The sequence below is a fragment of the Cynoglossus semilaevis genome, chromosome 3 (genome assembly GCF_000523025.1).
Source record: "Cynoglossus semilaevis isolate Cse_v1.0 chromosome 3, Cse_v1.0, whole genome shotgun sequence".
NCBI classification, from domain to species: Eukaryota; Metazoa; Chordata; class Actinopteri; order Pleuronectiformes; family Cynoglossidae; genus Cynoglossus; species Cynoglossus semilaevis.
In genome coordinates this window covers 3,152,643-3,175,112 of record NC_024309.1, presented here as the reverse complement: position 1 = coordinate 3,175,112, position 22,470 = coordinate 3,152,643, and the positions used below count along the sequence as shown (strand labels likewise).

Genomic DNA, 22,470 nt, shown 5'->3' with positions numbered 1-22,470 from the left:
ACAATAGTATAGAGTGAGAATGATGATTATTGTTTACTGTGTTCTGTGTCTGACAGAGAGAGTTTATTTCTTAGTAGAACTTCCAATGAGTTTCAATACCTCACAGGCTGCCGCAGGATACAGTGCTTTTCTATGATGTTATTTTTTTATGAAGTGAAAAATAATTATGATGATATTGTTTATCTACTAAATGACAACAAATATTTTGCAGAACTGTCTCCAGACCTATTTGGTGCAGACCGGGATCTCAATGGCTGACTTCTAAACAACGTAAACATAACACTTTAATGTTTTCAATCAAGGGTGAAAACACCGCATTTCCTTTGTGTTTGGCGCCCCCTATTGACGATAATACATAGTGCTAAATTACTCAGCCTTGCAAATCAAATCAGGAACTTTTTGCTACTGAATAATACAGTAACAGGTGATGCGTTAATGACTCCTTGGTGTAACCTTGTAGTACACTGTTCTTATAACTGGTTTAATTGGTGGCTGCTATAGTGGTTCTCAGTTAAAAGTAGATTTTTTTAGCTGCAGTTGACACTGATTTATGTCTGGTTCCTAAACAGGGTGTAAAAGTTTTGATGTTCGCATCAAAGAACATATTAGGACATGTGACAGAAGGAGCTGACACCCCACCCTGTTGCTGATAATTGTGCCATAAACACACTTTCTTTTCTCAGACATTCAAAGCCACATCCAATCAAGCCATTTCATCCTTCCCCCCATCTCCCTGAGACAATTACCTCCAATTTCACTGGAATAACACTCTCCCTTCCCCATCAGTAAACAATCAAATCACTCCATTGTTGAGGGTAATTGGATCTCTTTAAATCAAATCAGCCATTATTGCCCAGATGAAGCACGCCCCCCTCAGCGGGAGTAAGCAACACGAGGGAATGCGGCGCAGGAATATATTACCAGCTCTGCCTCCCAGGTGAAGGTAGCTTTATTGGAAGAGCTGTGTAATACAGGTTTATTAGCCTGTGCACTGATCAGTGTGAGTTTCTTCCTGTCCTTGAGGACATGTTTCAGGTGTAGCTCACATTTCAGTGAGAGAGCAAATAGATGAAAGAGGAGCGGGGGAGAGTGCAGACCCTGACATAAAGGTGTTGACGTCAGAGAACCTCAGAAAGTCACCAACAGGTCATTAAAACAGGAGGATTGGCTGTATCATCGTTGCACTATATACAAACATGCAAACAAATACACAGAATGGAATTGGTCCTCTGCATTTAAACCATCACAGGTGGAGCAGTGGGTTCTTTCAGGAGAAACTGGGGGGAGGGGATTTTTGAATGGATTAAAAACTATTTAAATGCATGATGTTTCGCATCGATATAAAAAAAAAATATCATAGTGCAGCATAAGGAGTGGGCTGCGTTATCTTACACACTCCAGTATAGGTGGCAGTGTGCTTGTAATACGTGGAAGCATGTGTTTACGTCCCTCTTGTATGTATTTTGTGTCTTTTAACTCTGTAGTAGAGTTAACTCAGGGAATATACTTGAATTTTGTTTTTGTTTTTGTTTTTTGTTCAAGTGCTGTGCTGCCCCCTGTGCCTATTATCAGAAACTGCTGCTGTGAATTACAAGACTATTTATTATTTTACTAATCAATAATAATTTGTTTGCACATGTTGAAACATTTGGTGCCTTTGAATGTAGCCGAGGACATGTTTTATTGGTTAAAAATGTCTGACATCCAAGTGTATATGTTTTCCTGTTTTTTTATTCTGTATGTAGTGCAAATATGTGTTGTATAATGAAATATTGAGAGCTGTACAAGGTCAAAAAATACCCACAGGATAAAAATGTTGAGGAAGAGACAAACAGTATAAAATATTGCACAGTATGGGTCACGAGGTTTGAAGCAATGATTCTTTGTTCGTTGTGATTATCGATAGGCAGCAGTTCCCCCCTCCCCTCCAATCCCCCCCGTAAGATGTATTATTCAACAGGGTGAAAGTAACACGATCTGTTGAAGTGCATCTTTCTTCTCTCATTTTTTTTTCATTTTTGCTTTTAAAATACATGTTAACTGTAGTATTCTCTAACCGTATCATGCTAGGCTAAGGTCTAATGGTGTGATGATGCTGCAGACACATGCACGTGGCCATGTTCATGGTCTGACAGTGATTCCAACTGCAGATGTCTGTGCTTTCAAAAATAGACATTTGATATCCACTTCATTTTCCATGTCTTTTCTGCTCTGCATTGGTTTGTTACGACGGGAGTCCCTTCACCCTGTCAGCTGATAAATGAGTCACTAACTCAATCAGTCAGTCAGTCAATCAATAAATTGTCACTCAATCAGGCAGTAAATTGTATGGCAGCCAGACAGTAAATTAGCCAGTCAGTAAATTAGTCACGCAGTCAGTTAGTGAATAATTCATTTGCTCACTTAGAAATAGTCAGATCATTAAAAAAGTAATCAAAAATTGTTCACTCGGTCATCAGGCTCTGGATCTGAGACTTCCTGACTGAAGTTACTAACATTTATTTGTATTTACCCTGAAATTGACCTAAAATTCTAATAATAACGACACTTCATCCTCCCCAGGAATACAGTAACATTTATTCATTCTTCATTTTTATCCTGATTTTTAGTGATTTACAATGCTCCCTAGATTTCCCTATCCTATAAATGTGAGACACTGTTTGTTTGAGATGCATACCAAGCAGCACAGACATTTTTATTTGGACTTAATGAGTAGGGGCTCAGTCGCCCACTTAGGTATTCGCTATGGATTCTCGAGTTTCCTAAGGATCCATAGCAAAAGTTCTCAAGAGTTTTCTCCTCCTGTGCTCTCACGCTAGCTCTCCAGAGATTAAAGAGCCGGCAGCAGGAACTCAGGAGCGGTGTTGCATTTGAGAATATCTGTTCACGGAAGTCTTTGGGAATCCCCAGTGTTTAGTGCACATCTGGAAAACACAGACTCTAGGTAATAAGTGGAAGTATGGGTTTTTAAGACATAGGAATAGTTCTGACTTGATTTAATTTCTAGTAAATAAATATTTAAAATCCCCAATCTTTAGACACTAGTTATCTTTTCAGAACTAAACCCCTGACTGTAGAAAACCAACCATAATTAATTACTTTTATACTAAGTTACTTTCAAATAAGAGCACACTTTTGATTTGTTTTTGTGGGGGTCATGCGATAGCATGGACCATAGAAAATAGTTATTTAATATGGTCCATGGTCTGAAATCAGCTACTGACTTAACATTAGTTATTTATCAGGGTAGCAACTCTTTGGGTATTAGGGTTCTACAAGTCCATATGTCACTGTTTGCTGTATTCTGTTGTGTTGACGCTAAGACTTTTGAGTCTGGAGTTTTCTCAGCTAGCAGAGAGGATGTAATGGCTCCACTTGAAGATAATACCGCACTGGATTTAGCACTTACAGTGGCACTTCTACTGTTTCATCAGCTTTATCTAGAAACGGCTCTGTTTTAAATGGCTTGCTTTGTCATTCCCAGCAGCAAATGTCACAGAGATTGTCCACTGATTTATTCTCGAGGGGATGCACAGTTGCACTAAATGTGCCTTTTTATTGTGTCTGTTCAGGAGGGTTTGACCAAGTGGTACGTTTGAGGAGAAGCAGAAAACACCTAACTTATAACACACTTTGTGACATTTCTGTCTAAATTTCAAAGTTTTTTTGTGTTTCCTCACCTCTAATGTGTTACTTTAGTCAGTCACCTCTTTGCCAGTTATTTCCAGTTCATTCTGTTCCTGCTTTCTGTGATTCCTTTCTTCTTGTTGCCTCTTGTCAGCCATCTTCACTTTGGTTGTGTTCAAACTGAAAGGAAACATGCCTGAGGGATTGTGTGAATATTGGTTGCCTACTTCACAGCCGGTCAACATGTGGAAATAACATATTGTCGAGACTCAGTATTTAAATCTACCCATCTGTTTGTCACAACAGTCCACCCAGAGGCAGTTGAAATAGTTACAACAGAATTAGCGGGAGATTGTGCTGAGGATGACAACTCAATGTCTTTGCCTCTTCATTTCATTCCCAGGTAAATACGCCATGAGGGATTTGATCCATCGGTTACCAGGAGGCAGCAGCAGCAACAATAACGCCACCAGCAGTGGGACCACTGTAACGACCAGCTCTCCCAGCAAGGCCATGTCAGATGATACTGTAACTGCCATCTGCTGTGCACTACACGAAGTCATCACTAAAAACATGGAGAACGCCAAAGCTCTGCGAGACGCCGGCGGCATAGAAAAACTCATCGGCATCGCCCGCAGCAAAGGAGACAAGTGAGTGGGACCAACGATAACCCCCTATACAAATATCTGTGCATCGTCACATCATCACTCCAATGATGTCATTACAGTTGTCCAAATTTACATAAAGGGTTAGCCTGTGTTTTAAATTGAACATGTTCCCTTTTATGTAACAACACATTTTCAACTTAAGGCCTGGGCCAGAAGTCCCTTAGAGAAATGTCTCCAAAGGACACCCTGACATCGTTTGTATTTTTGGAGTCCCTCCACAGCTGTGGTCGAGTCTCGCAAAGTTAAACAGGGGTGGTCAAGGGCAACTCGTTGTTTAGTGTTGTTGTGTGTTTTCAGCCACTCTGTGAAGGACTTCAGTGATTTAAGACAAAAGTATAAGGAAAAGAATCTAAGTCAGTTTGTATTAATTATAAGCTGTAATAAAAATAGGCCCAATAGGTAATGACATCCAAAGTTAATAGATGACATTAAATTTTGAGTTTTTGTGAGGGTTGTTTTATATTTTCTGTACAAATGTGGGGACTCTATATAGAATGCAAGAAAAAAGGCAAAAAAGATTATTTCATCACACATCACCTTTATTATGATATATCTTTTTTAACCTTATATTTGACGCAATAGCTGCTACATTACATACATTTTTAGCTTACAGTATTTGGCATCTTTATAAATCAGAATAATGAAGCAGGATGACAAACCTCCCCAGGGAAATGACCACTTAGTAAATATCCGGTTCACATTCATTGCACTGCACGTGTTATAAAGAGACTACTGTATCGCCCATCCATCAATCACTCACCCTGTGAGCAGTCATCCACAAAACACACAGCTGGTGAACAACAAGTGACACACACCAGGGTTTTTAACTGTAGCTGCTGTCACCACTGGAGACCTAACAGGGTGTTCTGCTCAGCTGCTATGGCAACCAATAGGTCAGGGGTTGCCATGACACCAGAGTGTTATCGGATGGAGGTCAAATGTTGATGTATTGTCACAGAGAGAGATTCAGTCTATTTAGGGAACTGTGCTCAAGGGCAGCATTAGAGGAAGAGAGATGAGGTGCAGAAACCTCCCTAAGTGCAAATATCACTCTCAGAGTAGCTACATGCTAATAGCTCACACATCTTCATTTTCCCAGGGTAGGTGCACTGAGGATAAATGTTCCTTATCAGAGGTAGTTTGCTGTGTCTGCACAATCACACACATTCAAAGTAGAAAAAGGTCAGTTAGAATGCAACCAAAGGCGCCCCCTAGATAGGTTTCCTTAGCACTAAAAAACTAAATGGATACAATGGGGTCTAATTGGACTGGTTTAAATTCAAACAGTAATAAACTAGTTGGCTCTACAACTGTTTTGCCTGTTACAGTGAGTGTGTAGCGTTTACAATGGAGTGTAAACATATACTCACGAGGTTCAGTCACATGGTGCTTGAAATGTTTTATCAATGTAATATTTTACAGGAATAAAAAGGTTTTGTCAAAGCCAGGATTTTAATGCTTAAACTTGTGGTTGATGAGAATCTTCTTTTTTAAAAATAGCTGTAAATTTGCAATATTAAAAAAAGGCCACAGTTTACTGTCACATTTTCTGAACAGCTAATCGTTTTATTTTTACTACATATGTTGCTGTATCAGTGCAAAACTCTGCTGACAACCCATAATTAAAATCAACACACCAAGCAGCAAAACAATGTGTTGCTGCATTTTTTTCCAGGACAGTAAATGCATCACTAACTTCGTTCTGCATACCAGCGTCTCACTTCTGGCTACTGCCCAATCTTTAGTGACGCAAATGTTTTTTTCCACTATGAATTCATGTCAACAGGACAGCTACATAGAAGCATAATTAGTTATGGGCCAAATAACAGCAGATAATGTGCAGTATATTATACTGTGTAATGGCAGAACACTTTCCAGTGTAAGGCCAGGTTAAAGTGGAGTTCACAAAACGAACAGGAATTTAAGGTCAGTGAAATAAAAAAAACAACAGTTTTTAAAGGGGACCAGACTGAAGTCCCAGTGTCAGCTGGAAAATGGCATTACACCCATGTGACCCTCAACACATTAAGTGACAGAAGGTGAAATGCTGGAAGCTACTCGTATCAATAGGGTTTGCTGACGCTGCATTCTAACAGTGCTGATATTCAGGTTGTTTTCCTGAAGAGCGGGAAGATTTAACTAAGATAGAGTTCAGTAGACTGTGGTGTGAGTGATTGCAGTCTTCCCACTGCCTTCTCTCAACTTCCTTTCATCTGAAAGGAATAAAATCAATAGGGAAACCTATTTTCAGCAGCCCGTTTTGCCAATTTTGTTGGTTGAATGCAAAACGAGACCCCCCCCCCTTACTTCCCCTGGTGGCTGTTGGAGGGGCAGAGCCGAGGAAATGACTCCTGCTAGAGTCATTTTTCAACTAAGTGGCACGGATGGGACCATTAGCATGGCAGAGAGGGTCATTTTGGACTCATCGCCGAACTCGCAGTTTTTGAGCAAAGGAAATCATTCTCTACTGAGAAGAGCAATTATCCTCTTACTCTTAAAACCATGACAAGTGCTGCTGGCCTGCACACATATTGTCCAGGAGAAAGTGGACAGAATAGCAACGTAGCAGTTCCCAAAAGAGCAGGATGGGGGAGAGTTAACTTTTTCTGTCATTGCAGACACTCAGCCAAAGTGGTAAAGGCTGCCTCTCAGGTCCTCAGCAGTATGTGGCAGTATAGAGACCTGCGCTCCCTCTACAAGAAGGTAGGACCAAGTCAAACCATGTACTCGTGCTTTTATCAGTTTCATTCACGGTTTGCTCCAGTTCTGTTCTCCCTGGAAATGTTCCTTCTTTCCCCCTTTTCTTCCTTCTCGTCTGTGAGGCTTATGGCTCATGTGTGTGTGTGTTTGTAGAATGTCTGTGTGCTTTCGCCGTGAGGTGAGCCATAAATACCTTCAAACCAATAGTGTCCTGCAGGCAACACCACAAATAAGCAAAGTGTTTACAGAAGCTGTTGGTTTTTTTAATCCAATATCATCCTACCTCTCTCTATCTCTCTCTTTCACTCTCTCTCTCTCTCTGTCTCTTTATCCAATACACACAATATATTAGTTCAAGAAAATGTAAAATTTCCCTAAATTCAGTTTTGATTGCTTATTCACAATTAATCACAATTCACAATTAATTGTGTTTACTTGTGAATTGTGTGATTATTCTTAGCAATTGAGATGAATCCTCACTTCTGAATACAGTATGACCAAAAATAAATCTTTATATTGCTAGACACAGATTTTTTTTTTCTAAATTATTAATTGTATAATTGTTAATTTGAGGAAATGTTAAGGCAATATCAACAATATGATAAAGTCTAAGTCAACATGAGTTGGTGGAATTTAGTTATGACTGTGCATCTCGACTGTGGCTTTCAAAAAAAAAGGAAAAACTATTAGAAAATAATTTTCAATTTGTTCACAGCTTTCTCTCAGAAATGTGTTCAAAACTTTCCCTGCCAGCACTAACAGTCTAACAACACACACAAACTCAGAAACCTCGCTCTCGTCCAGCTCCTTGTCTGCTCTCAGCACACCACTACTTACAGAGACTTTTGACAGGATTAAAAGTGATGACAAATGTTCTACTGTTGTCATTTGTCAATAATGACTGTGGTGGAGAGTGTCTCTGACTCCAAGGTTATCTGCCATTCACAGCAGCTGGACTGCAGCACCGTCAATAGTGAGGTGCGGAGAAATTCTAAGTGACACTTCAGAAAACACGTCCTTGGTTCTGCAGGTGTTGTTTTCATTTCTGCATAGAGACAGGAGGAATAAGTATGATTGGTTGGAGCTTTGTGTTGACACGATACAGTCAATAATCAGCCTTTGAATCAGTGAAAAACATGTCTAAATGAATCAAGGTTTCCAGTGAAATCTTTGGTGGTATGTGGTTTGTGAGGTATTCAGATGGAATGTGTGAAGACTTCAGCCCAATCCATATTAACCATTCATTCTCTACAATTTATCTCGAATAACAAACCTCCCAACTTTGCCCTTGAATTTTAAGTACCTGCGCTTCCGTTTTCAAAGATGTCTGACAATAAGAGAAAGAAATCTTTTGTATGAATATGTAACTGTCTTTCTTTGAATTAAACCAAAACCATCACCCAAACAGCTGCTTTAGGAGGTAGAAAATAACTCTTCTCAGTGATTAACATGCGGGCGGACTCTCTTCAGGATTTGTAGTGGGCTCTCCAACTCTTGCTGCAGTCACTTGAGGACAGGCTGCCCTGTGGCATCATCGTGTCTTCCACTCATCCCTTCAACTGTGGCACTCAATTCATCCGTCATCCTCTCATCTCCAACAGTTACATGGGAAAGAGCTCCATGTGGCTGATCGTTTCTACTGGATAGTGCTACACTTGATTATGACATGAAGGACGCTGACTCTGCCTGGTAGCCTTGTGCTTTAGTTTGATGCAGATACGGAAGGAAGACAGAGACGTCACTCTGTGATATTGATGGTTGCGCAAGCAATGGAATTTAATTTGGAAACGTTTCCTCCAATGCAGTACTATTGAAACATTTTTTATTTAGAACTTTTGTCATTTTAAAATTTATGCAACATACATTTACAGATTCCTGCGTCGGACCTGTTCTAGTTCATAAGCACTTCCTATGTGTTACTTTTATTTCCTTTCCCTGATCATATCTCCAAATGCAACCAGTATTCATTCAGATCCATTTTGACCTAATGTAGTTATTTAAGGTGGTAAATTGACCATTTTACCAAAAAATAAAATATTTTTAACAACTTTTAACAACAGAAAGAAAGAGAAAGGAAACGCATCAGAGATAGTCAGCATCTTCATTGTTTATCTCCTAAATGACCTTTGTTAGTGACGAGGCAGCCCATTTCATCAGTGTTTCTGTGGAAGATCCACTTTGACACAAGTTAAAGAGTCTGTAATGAGTGACTTCGTTCTGATTCCTGGTGTCCTTGCACGACTCTAAAGGAAATTGGTGTTGGATGAAGCAAAAGAATGAAGGAAACCAATAAAAATGAGAGAAAGGGAAAATTACCGAAAGTACGTTACAAAAAGAAAAGAAAAAAACAAAGGACAAAAAGTGTTAGCAAGGAAGAGATGAATAAAGGATAAATAAAAAACAAATCACAAAATCAGATAAAATGGTGATTTGATTCAGGATGCATGATGGGAAAAGAAAGACCGGGGAAAAACATCAGTATAAAAAGGAATTAAAAAAAAACATAAAAGAAGATGAAATGGGGATTTAACTCTAACACTAATATGAGTGAAATAACACGTACATGTGTGAGCGTGTGTGCTTCCATAAACAGTTGATTAGGACTGTGCAGAAGACGAATTAGCAGGTTGGTGTTTGCTTTGAAGTTTTAAATCAATGATAGCATGTTGAAACACACTTTGAAGTTGTGAACTTCAGGGCATTGATGCCTTTGTTGATTTGTGTCTGTGCAAGTTTGTTTACGAATCTTTTATTATTACTATTGTTATTATTGAAATATTATTGTCCAACTGCAATGAGAGAAGTAATGACATCTTCCAGCAGTGCCATGGGAACACAACATGTTAAAAAGTCAAAGGAAAAATAAGAAGAAATGTGGAGAGAAGAGAATTTTTATTGCCCTGCTCTTTCTGAATATACTGATACACAACGTGTTTTTGCCCATTTGAGTATTACTCTGCGTAAATAGTGATTTGAAAGTTCAGACTTGCAGCAGTTATTAATAAACCAAAGCCAAAATCAGTCTGAAGAAACACAATCACTGGCTGTCCAGTGTCGTCTATTCTATTTTATTTATATGGTTCCGTGTTTGCGTGTCTGTCGAGTTTCGTAGACACTTGCAGACAGGGAGGTCAGAGGTCATTCCTAAAGCAAACCGCAAGTTTGACAGGTGGTCAAACTAAAGCAAACCGCAAGTTTGACAGGTGATGCCTCTGGAGAGCAAATACGTAAAAATAAATGTATCAAAGTATTTTTTCCTAATGGGATTAAAAGGACAAAACCATCCATCCAGCTCACACGGAGATTAACCGCCTCTCGTGCACATTGGTGCCAGAACAACAGATTTTGCGCTGCATATTTTCAAAACATCATGCTGTGTCATTTACCTGTTCGCTGAATAATTTCAGTTGGCCTGGCCTTGTCTGATTTCAGGATAAATGATCCAGTTTGGGTTTTCCATCACTCACATACACACACGCACACACACTACCTCTCCATCTCTCTCATACACATGCACACACATCATATTAATGTCACATACAAATGTGACAAATCACAAACACACATACATACACAAATGACAGATGGCAGCATCAGGGTCAGAGAAACACATGTTACAAACATACAGTATGGTGCAGCGGTGTGTGATCCAATATGTGTGTCATGTCATGACGGTTGAGGATGATATGAGCGCTGTGTAAAATCATGTATTACACAATCCAGTCCTTCAGAGAAACCATTTGGAAGGACGGATCAGTGAGTCATATTTCTGTCATATTTCTTTTATGTCGTTGAGCTGTTGAACATGTGACATTAGGCAAAGGCCTCAAAATATGGGGGTTGATAAGAATAAAGTTGTAAAAACACCATATGATATGGACTCAGATAATAATGGTGTTTAATTTACATTATCAATATAATTGAAACAAACAGGAAAAATTCCAACTTAAAATTGTTTTTTTTCATGTGAAAAATCCAAGAAAGGATTTCATATGAATCAGGAGAAATAAACTGATCTGAATAGTTATGAGTTGCATCCCAAGTTGTTTTGCAGTTTGCTTTTTTGTCTCTCTTTGTAAGAAATTATAAGTTCAAACAAAGCAGGACAATTCTGGATTTTTATTTTCATCAACACCTTAAGAAGAAAGTAGTTACTGACTTATCAGAAACACTTTCCTGATAAGTCTGATGTATTTCCTGGAAATGAAAGGCTGCAGCTCTCGGTACAGTGGTTGGTCAGACTTTTTTAAAAATACACAACAGTTGTTCCAGGTGACTCATACTGTATATTTCAGAATCTGTAATTATAGGTGGCCGGATGGAGCATTCACCATACAGGCATAATGGTCAGAGCAGTTCATCAGTGGCTGCATGTTTCTCCTCTTACTGTATTTCACCTTTTACTCTGCAGTGTGGTCTGTGAGGCCATCATCAGTTCATCCTTACGTTTTGAACAAGATATTTTTGGCCTTGTCTAATTTGGTTCTCAATATAGAAGGAGTCTAAAATCCATACTTCATCAACAAACACTAAAGGAAAGTGAGATGATATAAAGCTTTTGGGGGAAACTGAGTGGATGTCAAACCAATAACAGATCTGTGAAGTTGCACTGATGTTTCACCTGATCTCTCTGATCTTCCCATGCTTTTAGATAGAAGGAAGAGAGGGAGAAAAAAAGGCGAGAGATGACGATCAGCCTCAGTGCAGAAACTAACAACAGTATTTAAATGAGATAGACTGCATTCTTGCTTACTGTACTGTACTCTGCACTTTTTGCTGTAAATGTCAAAGCGTTTTGTTTTTTTTTTTTGCGCAAAGGTCAATTCCTAAATAACCGGGTAGAGGAAATATAGAATGCAGGATTGAGGGTTGCATTATTTTTATAAAGACAGATGTGACTGAAGTGCTCACTACTATACAAAAGAAAAAAAAACGAACAGAGAAATCAGAGAGGCGGAGAGAGATTGACAGTGTTCAGTTGCCACCCAGGGCCACAGTGGGCCCAGTGATCATCAAGTGCAACCTTTTACAATTTTTGCTGTAATTGCTGTCTGGTTTTTTGTGTGTCCCCAGCCAGCCACACACACATACATGCGTGTCATTTGTCGGCGCAGTAAATGCTTTTTACCTCGGAGTGCAGTGACCTTCAACTAACCATACAGTGGTGGTGAGAGCAACAGTTAAAATAGTTGCCAAGTGAGAGAAGGTGGAAGAGGCAGTCGGTGTGGAGAGAAGGAAAAACGGGTGAAATATGAAGAGGGACAAAGGTCAGGGACGGAGCTGAGGTGGCTCTGTTTACTCACAGCTGACTTACTGAATGGTTAAAAGATGGTGCAAAAGCTAGAATGAAAGATTTGAGTCCTTGACTAGCTGTCTGACGTCATCTCACATGTTGACATTGATGATTTAGGCTGCAATGAAAATTATCAAGCAGCCTTTAATTATTTGAACTGCAGTATAAGCAAAACGTATACCCAAAAATAATTAAATGTGTTCCTGAAACAGAAAAGAAATCAAGCCTTGAAACTCAGTTTCTTTAAGAAGGAATCTTGTTGAAGCAACTAAATGTTGTTTTTTCTTTCATTTTTTCTGTTGCTGTTGCCTTTAGCCAAGATGTGTTTCAACTATCTTTCTCTCTACATCTAAGAGAACAGAAAACTTTGTTGCAATTGACGATTTCAAGAGTTCAGTCCTTTTGAACGTGGGAGAGCAGAATATTCATTTTCAGAATCGTCAAGGACTTTTTGGCTCCTCTTTTCTTGTTAAAAAATTTAAATGATTTAGCTGGAGTTTAGTATCTGTAGACATTGTTTGCCAAGTCATTGTGTATTCTGTATTTGTCATTTTTATTCTTGTCTTCTCTTTTGTTATTACCACATTTACTGAAGTACTAAATGCAGAAAGTTTCTTAGAAAGAAACCAAATTTTCTTATTTTGGAAATGGCTAAATATATTCCCCTCTCTGACTAGTTCCAATGATACTAGTTCCAATGATAGTTTACAAGAGGTGCTCTTTAATGGGTCATTTATTTTTTTATTTTGTGCACACCATGTGTACACAACAGGGTTTACATATTGTTGAATCCATTTATGGTCCAATATTAAGTGACGGTGCCCCCTACTGTGAAGGTGAAAAACCTTAATGACGTGGTGTAGAAGTGAGCTGCTGTAGCTCTGCTCCCAGTTTCAATTAGCAGGAAATAGAGGGAGTCAGAAGAATGCCTGGAACTGTGTGGAACTGTCTGTTCCATCTCTCTTCCTCTCGTTACCTCTTTCCTCCTTTTATGCCTTCCTCCTCCTTCTCATCTTTTAACTTGTCTTCCCTCGTTCCAGCTCATCTCTCTCTTTCCTCTCCCCTCTCCCCTTCCCCTCTCCCACCTGTCTGTTTTTCCTCTTTTCTCCCTCATCTCCCCTAATACCTCACCCCTGTCTTCTTCTCTCTGACTTTAACCATGCAAAGGTGATTCACCTCTCTCTTGTTCTTCCAGTCACCTCAGTCCATCCGCATTTTTTCCCATGGCTTAACTGCAGCCTCCAGACAGCAGAGCAATGATAATACATGAACATCCATTATCTTCTATAGTCACGTCCTCCCTTCACTGGTGCCCAATTATCTTAATGCTAAATTGAATTTGGTTCCAGCTCTGTGATTGTTGTTGACTGTCATGATTTAGTTTTATATAAAAAGCTTTGCTCACACCACTTCTAATCCAAGGCAGATACAAAGTCACTGGCTTGGCAGTAATTATACTTATGGGTTTGTTAGCAGTATTCATTTTATGTAAGAGTGCAAAAGGATTAACAGAGAATGGCCCTCGTTAATTATATTAACATGGAAACAAATAATGAGAATTAAAAAAAATAATTGATTATCTGATGAAAATTTCTTTAAAATGAGATAAATGGTTTATGGTATTTATTTTAATGGAAGTTCTTAATGTAAATATTTGCTTCTCCATTCTCTATCCATCTCTGTGTTTTAACTAAGTCCGTGGGTTCATTTAAAACCACTGCTTGACATTATCTTTGTCTGTGTGTGTTGATTTCATAGGATGGATATTCCCAGTATCACTTTGTGGGTTCTGCTTCTACGATAGAGAGAGACAGACAGAGGCCCTACTCGTCTTCTCGAACTCCATCCGTATCTCCTGTCAGGACTTCCCCAAATAATCGCTCTGGTAAGGGACACATCCATTTTCTCTACTTTTGTTTTTTTTTTTTTTTTTTGGGGGGGGTTGTGTGGGGGGACACTCCTTTTTTTTTTTTTTTTTTTTTTTTTTTTTTTTTTTTTTTTTGGGGGGGGGGGGGCGTTGTTTTATTTGTGCTTCACATTTACACTAACTTCACAGGTTAAAGGTAGATGAGTTTGCATCTTCAGTAAATATGTTTTTGTATTTAATGTTTTCTACTTTGTGGTACACTGATTAGAATTTCAATGTGCAACAATGGCTTTAACAAGCAGAATATACACAGCTAATAATTGTTAGCAACGTATTGTTAAAACGTATTTAGCATAAAGTCTTTAGCTTGAAAACACTGGTCCTTATGCTTAACTAAGCATTCGCCTAGCATTAGCTCTCAGGGTCAGCAGAAGAGCTGTTAGCTGTAAATTTCCCCACACTGAGCTTTGTGAGCTGATGAGGCAGAAAAGTACTTTTGCTTCGTCCCAAGGAGAGGGACAGGGGAGAAAAAGAGGGAGAATGTGTGTGTGAGGAGTGAAAGAGTGAGGTACGAGATAAACAGAGAGGGGGATGAAGAAGAAATGCAAGGAGGCGAGAAGAATTAGGGACTGCAGGATGGTTAATGCTGAGACGAAGAAGTGAAGGATGAGGATTTGACTTTGTTCAATGACATTGAAAATTAAAGCAGTCAGTTCCGAGAGGCTGCGGTTTGACAGGGATGCTGGGAATACCTGATACACACAAAGTAAACCAACCTTAAAACCTTTCAGTTGTTGGGAATTTACCAATCGGCCAAAAACATTCCTGTCAGTGGGCCACAGGCAGGGATGATTGTCTTTCTGTCTTTTTGCAACCACTAACTAAATAGTGTTCAGATACTGTATCATATTTTCACATTATGAGTTGCAGTATTCTGTTATCTATTTGGTTAACATTTAGTATGCAGCACCCCTTCCTGACCTGCATGTGGTGCTGATGAGTAAGTTCAGTTTGATGATTAGACTCTGCAGGAAAACACAAAATGACTGTGATCATTGGCTTAATATGATTAATATTGATATTACATATTATTGATAATGTATTGATGTAACATAAAGACAAATAACAGCAGGTAAATGTGTGCTTTCTGACCTTAAATTTGTAACTTACTAAAATGTCAAGAAAAATATGCAAAACACAGCTTCACAGACTTGGTGTTATTGTGCATTTTAACGGTGGCTTGTAGAACATGTCAAGAAAACTTCAGTGAAATCATTGTCCTCAGTAATATTAACAATATCACCTGTGCGGATGTGACATTGACTAAAAAGGACATGCGTCCAGTTCGTCCCTTGTATGCACATTGCCTACGTGTCATTTAAGGGCAACTGGTAACCATATGTGGGCCACAATCCTGCCCACTCCCTATCTAAAAAAAGACTGCATAAACCTAGAAGGGAGCCCACGTTAAGTGGGCCTGGAGGAATGAGTTATTCCATGTTACTAAAATGAGCTGGTACAGTCCATCTGTCTGGAAATAAGATAAATGGCTGTCAGATCAAACAGTTTGTCCAAAACAGAGACAAGACACAGTCACTTCTGTAATTGCTCAAATCCTAATCTGTTCCGCCTTCTGCCTGCATTGTTTTTTCTTTTCTTTTTCTGCATTATCTGAATAACATACAGCACCTGTGTAGTACTACTTCCTCTACTACTTCCTGCACAGTCATAGCAGCAGAATTTTACTACTAGTATTGTAAAGCATCTTTGAGTGCAGCTCAGCCAATAATCAATCACTGCATCTCTTTAATGCATTCCGTGAACTTAGAGATCACAGTGCATTGACTAACTTGTGAATGCCTATTACGCAGTGATGGGACTAAAAACAGGACACCACTGGAAATGACTCCCTTCACCTTATCTTCATTATGGCTTTCTCTCTGCCTTTGCCCCTGTATCATCCTTCGTGCCTCTCCTCCTTCTCTCTCCTCTTTGCCATAATTCTTCTTCTCACCTCTTCTTCTGATCTCTTACTCTTCATGCACACAAGTGCACATGTGTACACAAACCCGCACATATCCATATCTCATCCCTGCATATGCTCCAGACTGCAATCCAGCCCTGAGAGACGGATCAAAGCCAAAGAAGTAATGATGGCGCGCAGACTCACTAAGGGCTCCAGACTGCAATCCAGCCCTGAGAGACGGATCAAAGCCAAAGAAGTAATGATGGCGTGCAGACTCACTAAGGGAGGAGGAGTGGAGGGGTAGTGTGCGGAAAGAGGGATAAAACAGATAGAGAGAGAGAAAAGAGGGGGAGGTTGCAAGCTGTGAGCATGGCATGGAGACACGGGGAGATACAGAGGGAGAGGGAGACCTTTGCATCCATCATCCACAGGGACCTGCTGTGTTGTGCAGAGATAAAAACAAGTCTCTGGGGTTCTTAAAAAACCCAGCAGTTTCAAGCCAAGTCCCCACAGTAACCGTAACCACTGGTGATGGATCTGACTCTGGAGGTGGAAGTGACACGTTGGAGCTCAGAGCTTAATGAAATGTGCTGCAGAGGTGTCAAATGGTAACAATTAAGTATCAAAAGTCTGAGAAACAGACAGCTTCATGTGACTTCTTTGAGGTTTCCTTTATTATTCTGTGTATGTGGGTATGTAGGCACAGATGTGCGCAAAGTACATATTTATGCTGAGCTGCAAGAAAATGCTTGGAGAGGATACAATCGACAATGTTGACGATTGTTCGTTGATTTATAATGTTCAAAAATGCAATAGTTTCCAGATGCAGCAGTTTTTTTTAAAGCATTTTGTTTGTTTGTTTATTTCTGATGCAGCTGCTATTAAAAAAAACACAGACACAGGGGTAGAAACTTGTCATTGCTCTTAATTAGCAAGCAAGCATCCGTATCCTGTAGCTACACTGCTGCAGTCATCTGCTTTTATTTGTATAACTGGGATCAAGGGCACTGTACGTAGTAAAACCTGAGACGGTGTGCACGGTGGACATCTACTGGGATGTTTTAGCTAAGCAAACTAAGAGGCCTGATAACACAAGTTGGCAGGATTCTTTCAAGTCACTGTGTCAAGATAAGAGCGAGTGAGTAAGCATTTTAAGTTTTCCATAAGAGGATTACAATGCGACGGTGCTGAGCATGCCAGGAAAAGAGCGCAGGGAGAACCGTGGGTCCATGTTTCTACGTTGATTTCTGTCTACTGTATCTCTACCATAGAGATACTGTACTTTGGTTTGTGTTGATGCTACAGTATTATAGCACACAGAAAGTTACACTTTTACACAATTGGCATTTAATGACTAAAGAAATGATTAACACCTGCAGCATTTCACGAATTTAAGGTTTTGTCAGCCAAGGTTAGAATATAATTAACAAGTTTTTTATAATATTGGCAACTCTGCACTTTTCCTGCTCTCTTATGGTGTTATGTGCGCACAAGGTTTCATACAACATGTTATAAAGTCGCTCAGATGACATGTGCTGTCATTGGCATCACAGTGTTGTTATATTTTAGGAACATTGTTGATGGTACCACATGGTCAGGCTCTGATTATGTAGATCCAATTGTCGATGTCATGTAGTGAGGCGATAATGTTCTTCCTGCCAGTTTCTGCTTTACATCTATTGTCTCTGTGTTTATGTCAGAATGCAGTTGTAATTATTTTTGTTCTGGGGACAACAGAGCACAAATGAGTAGCAAGGATTAAGTGTTAGATATTTATTACTGTGTGTTCAACCAAGTTCATTCGTATTTATTTGTATGAGGTCACGTAGCAACATTAATACTAATAAACTAACTCATAATCAGTTGTCTTACAGATATTGGATGATGCATAGATTTAACTGACGTTAAGTGGTTACGATTCGAGAGAAAAGAAGTCTGTTAAATTATTAATCATTTCACAATATTTGTGTCATTAGAAATAAGATAAAAAATTATGTTTAAGTGTTTTCTCATCACTAAATATTTAATTAAGCAGTGCAATGAATAAAAGAAATACTCAGATACCTCATTGTTTTAATGACACATGCATAAATAATGCATAAAGGGTTACATTGTTTGTGTCTTTCCTTGTGTCTGTGTGTGTGCGTGTGCACATCTCCATGCATGCAACGTGTATACATTTAGCGAGTGCTCCAGCCTCCCCCAGAGAGATGATAAGTCTGAAGGAACGTAAGATTGACTACGATTCCACGGCAACCAACGCCGGTTTCCATAGCAACAAAGGAGAGCACACATCCCGGAAAGACGGCATGGCAGGTGTGTGTGTGTGAGAGAGAGAGAGAGATAGAGAGTTATGGACAGACAAAGAAGAATGAAATTATTATATTTTTGCCTTTCCTTCATCTTTTTTTCCATTTCCATCATTATTTCTCCTCTTACCCTCCTTTCTCATTTTAAATTACATAGTTTTTTTTCCTTTTCTCACCAGTGTCAACTTTTTTCTGTCTCTGTTGACTTCCATTGTTTTGCTCTTTTCCTATTTTTTCCACATCTGCCCTTTTATTCTCTTTCTGTTCTTTAAGGCTCTTTTTTCTCCAATATTCTCAGTGAATCAGTACGACAGACTCAGTTACCATTTAATAATGTAATAATGAGATTTATAATCAAAATGTGGCATATATATACAGTTTATATATCCTACTATATTTTTTCCAATCTTTATCTTCCAGTTTCCTGTGGAACATCCACATTGTTCCGGAACTCTTACCTGACCGCTGCTGATGATATCAAACTAAATCAGGTAAGGCCATCATAAAACTGGTGAGGTCAACTAACTCATTTCTTTAGGTAGATTTTATCCAGTAATTACTGGGATAATAAAGATACTAAAAGTCATTTTGGTTTGGTTTAGCACTTTCAAATGCATGCACTGCCTCCTTCTGTACTTGCATGGAACAGAGAATTCCTGGCATGAGTTCCTTGTTACTTGATGCGTGTCAGATCCTTTTAACCTGCCCTACAAAGTTTTCAAATGTTTCTTCCTTCGTGTGCACACTTCCTTCCCGTCTCTTCCCATCTCTCCATTTTTTTCTCTCCTGCTCTTGCCATTGTGCCCTCATGTTTTCTTCATTATCCCTTGTCCCACGAATCTTCTTCACCTCCAAAATTCTCAATCCCCCCGATCCCTGACCAGTCTCCACCCCAGCCCTGCATTGTGCCCCCTCAACCCCAGCAGGACAGTCCATCAGCAGCCATGCTAAAAGACTACGACCACTATCCTGCCCCTCCTTCCTTCCCCCAGCCTCAGCCACCGCTGCCTCCGCCGCACAGCCAGAGTCGGAGCTTTGAAGATGTCTATTACGAGGACCAGGGACCGCCCCCCTCACAGTCCCAGCCACAGCCACAGGTACAGTTGCAGGTGCAGACCCAGCCTCAGGCCCAACCTCAGCAGCCTCCAAACACCGGACCTCCCCGAGACCCAAGGGAAGACCTGCGCATGCACCTGGGTCTGAAATCTACTGGAAATTACGTGGACTTCTACTCAGCCTCTCGGCCATACAGCGAACTGAACTATGAGACCAGCCACTACCCGGCCTCACCTGACTCCTGGGTGTAGCTAGGCAATTATTACGGGGGGTGGGGCAAGAGAGAATCTGTGTGTGTTCGTGTAAAGGGATTATTTTTGCAACGACTAACGGCAGTTGATTGAAGGGTTTCAGCGTCAGCTTGTCAAAGAGGGATTCTTGTTGCCATTGGCAGGAAATTGGTATTCATTTTTAAAAGGTAATTAACTAATGTCAGGTCCAGTAATGAAGGAAAACTGTGCATGTGCATGCCAACATTTTTCTTTTCTTTTTTAAGGCCACTTTATCTCCTTAAAGTCAGCTCCATTACAGTGGTGAGTGGATAAGACGTGGGTGGGTGTCGATCGAAGTGTGCGAAGTACAAGTGAGGTGTGGGCCGGGGGATATAATAGTATAGCAAGAGAGCACAGAGTACACAGATGCTGGGAAGGAAACAAAGTTAGGGGATAGGGGAGTAATGGCAATGAATGACTAAGAAGAAATAAGAAGTCGTCTGACGTTTGATGAAAGCAGAGAGGAGACACAGATGGCCTGTGTGTTTTTGAAGAGGTCCACAAGTATAAAAGCACAGAGAAAGATGAAAGCACATCAGGCACAAGATGAAGATGTGGATGTTTACCATTTCACCCATGTGACAAACGTAGCACCTGCTTTTTTTCGTTCCGATGGCCGTGCTACCCAGAGACTTTGCGACTTTGTTTTTAAGGAATATCTTCGTCAAGATACTTCTTTTGTGTCATCTTTCTTTTACATCTTTTTTATTAGTACTTTTTCTAAAATTTCACTTACAAAAAAAAGCATTTTTATTTTCTGTACAAAAAGTAAAATAGTGTGTATATTACACAGATTCTGACGGGGCCACTCAAGAAGAACATTCTTTTTGTTTTTCACGACTGACTACTGACTAAATCAACATGAAGCAACGAAACTGAAACACATGCGAACACAATGAGCAGTAAACGGTAAATATTAGGACGGATGCCACTGGATACCTTTTGTTTTAGCCCTTCCCCATTGTGAAAGGAAGCCCTGCAATAGTTGTGTTTTCTCTCTCCGTCGAGTTCATTTTGTTGTGGACATACTAGAAAGTGTCAAAATGTTCCAGGCTGCTGCAGCATTCGACTGACAGAGCAGCATCACAAGTCCTCGTCAATTCAAATTCTTTTTCACTGCCTAAAGAATATGTGTGTGTGTTACAAAAGCACTTTTCTCTCCCTTTTGGGAAAGAGAATATTTCCACTCTGTCAATTTTTAGTGGTTTCAGCATTGAATTTTAGTGCTTGCAAAAAGACATGGATATCGTACGCCTGACTTTTAACTGTTAAAACGAACAAAAAGAAAAAAAAAAGAGGCGGGACTTTGTGCCAAACTTTGACACCTCATGGACCAGTCCTGAAGGAATTCAAAGGGACATTCTGTCGAAGTTTACAGCCACTAAATCACTTACTCTGCTTTTTGTAACCTTATTTTCTTGTGTTTCGTTACGGTGAAGACAAAATTATTGCTAGGGATCGTGGGTATCATCTCCCTCCCGTAGATGTACAGACCTGCCTCTGTGTTTGTTAAGCATGTGTGGACTAATGTGCGTGGACACGTGCGGGTGAGCGACTGCGTGTGCGTAAGTATGCATGTATGTGACCGAGTGCGTGGCCCGTGTGTGTACACGTCAAATCTGAGCGAGCGTATCTATGCATGCATGTGTGTAGTAGTGCGTGTATGCCGCTGTTGTGTGTATGTGCGTGTGTGCATTTCCTGTATAAATCAGTGTCCAAAACAGGCATTCCTACTGACAGTTCACTTTTGCAACATGGAAAAACCAAGGTAAAAATCACTAGAATAAAATGTTGATATAGAATGACAAATCTATAAATATATGAATATAAATATATATATAATTTTTATGTGCAGATGTCATTGTCACTAAACACAAGAAATGTCCACAGAGAAAAAAAAAAAAAAGATAATGTCGTGTACAACAAGACTCTTGATCACTTGACCTTAACGTGGAAACAGCTAACGCCCTTACCCCACCTCCCCATCCTTTCAATCGAGACATGAAGAAGAAAAATCCACCTGAGGACGCTCAGGCTCTGGTGCGAGTTGTGTGTTATTGTGTGTCCATGCTTCTTAGATGACTGTGCTGAGAGAGGACGGTACTTGAACACAAGGATAAATAAAGACTCTTTGCAATCAAACTTGATGGCCTCCATTACTTTACATCTTTTCGGCAGTTGTGGAGTTTTATTCTTCTTTCTCTCTTTGTTTGACTGAATGTCAACACATTTCTTACTGCCTCGCACACATTTGCACGATATACACTTCGCTCCATGTTCACCATCGGTCATGATTTAATTTGTTCTTATTATGGCCACCTTGTCTCTTGTCAATCTCCACCCACCTCTGCCCCAGATGCCCTCGGTATTTTCTTTTCATCTGTCACTCCCACATTTACATTACGCCCTGTACTGACCCCTGACACCCCCCACCCCCTCCACTCACACACCTGCTTCCCATTTCCTCATTACCTTAGCAAGCATACAGCTGCTCCAGAGTTTTATACTTTTGCCTTTTTTTTTCCATGCTCTTCATGACATGACTTATGCTTTTAACTTCTTTAATTCCTTCACCTGCTTCTCGTTTTTGCTTTTCTGTAAGCATTTACATTGTCTGTCTGTAATTATTTTTCATTGGCTCCTACTGCGTCTGGCACAGACACGTCTTGCTATAGCTTTGTTATGTTAAAGCAGTGAAAACTATATCCACTT

General features: G+C 39.8%; 1 protein-coding gene across 4 annotated transcripts in view; it reads left to right on the top strand.

The window, feature by feature from the left end:
* ctnnd2a (catenin (cadherin-associated protein), delta 2a) overlaps positions 1-21,900 on the top strand; it is a 179,198-nt gene extending 157,298 nt beyond the window's left edge. For 2 of the 4 annotated variants that reach the window (XM_017031645.2, XM_025054411.1), the window contains 6 exons: positions 4,031-4,277; positions 6,914-6,998; positions 14,047-14,173; positions 18,306-18,437; positions 18,851-18,921; positions 19,315-21,900. In XM_017031645.2, coding sequence (XP_016887134.1) covers positions 4,031-4,277; positions 6,914-6,998; positions 14,047-14,173; positions 18,306-18,437; positions 18,851-18,921; positions 19,315-19,737 — 1,085 coding nt within the window. In that variant the 3' untranslated portion in view covers positions 19,738-21,900. The remainder of the gene's footprint in view (positions 1-4,030; positions 4,278-6,913; positions 6,999-14,046; positions 14,174-18,305; positions 18,438-18,850; positions 18,922-19,314) is intronic. The other 2 variants (XM_025054410.1, XM_008307473.3) reach the window with 2 other exon arrangements.
* The last annotated feature ends 570 nt before the right edge of the window (positions 21,901-22,470 follow it).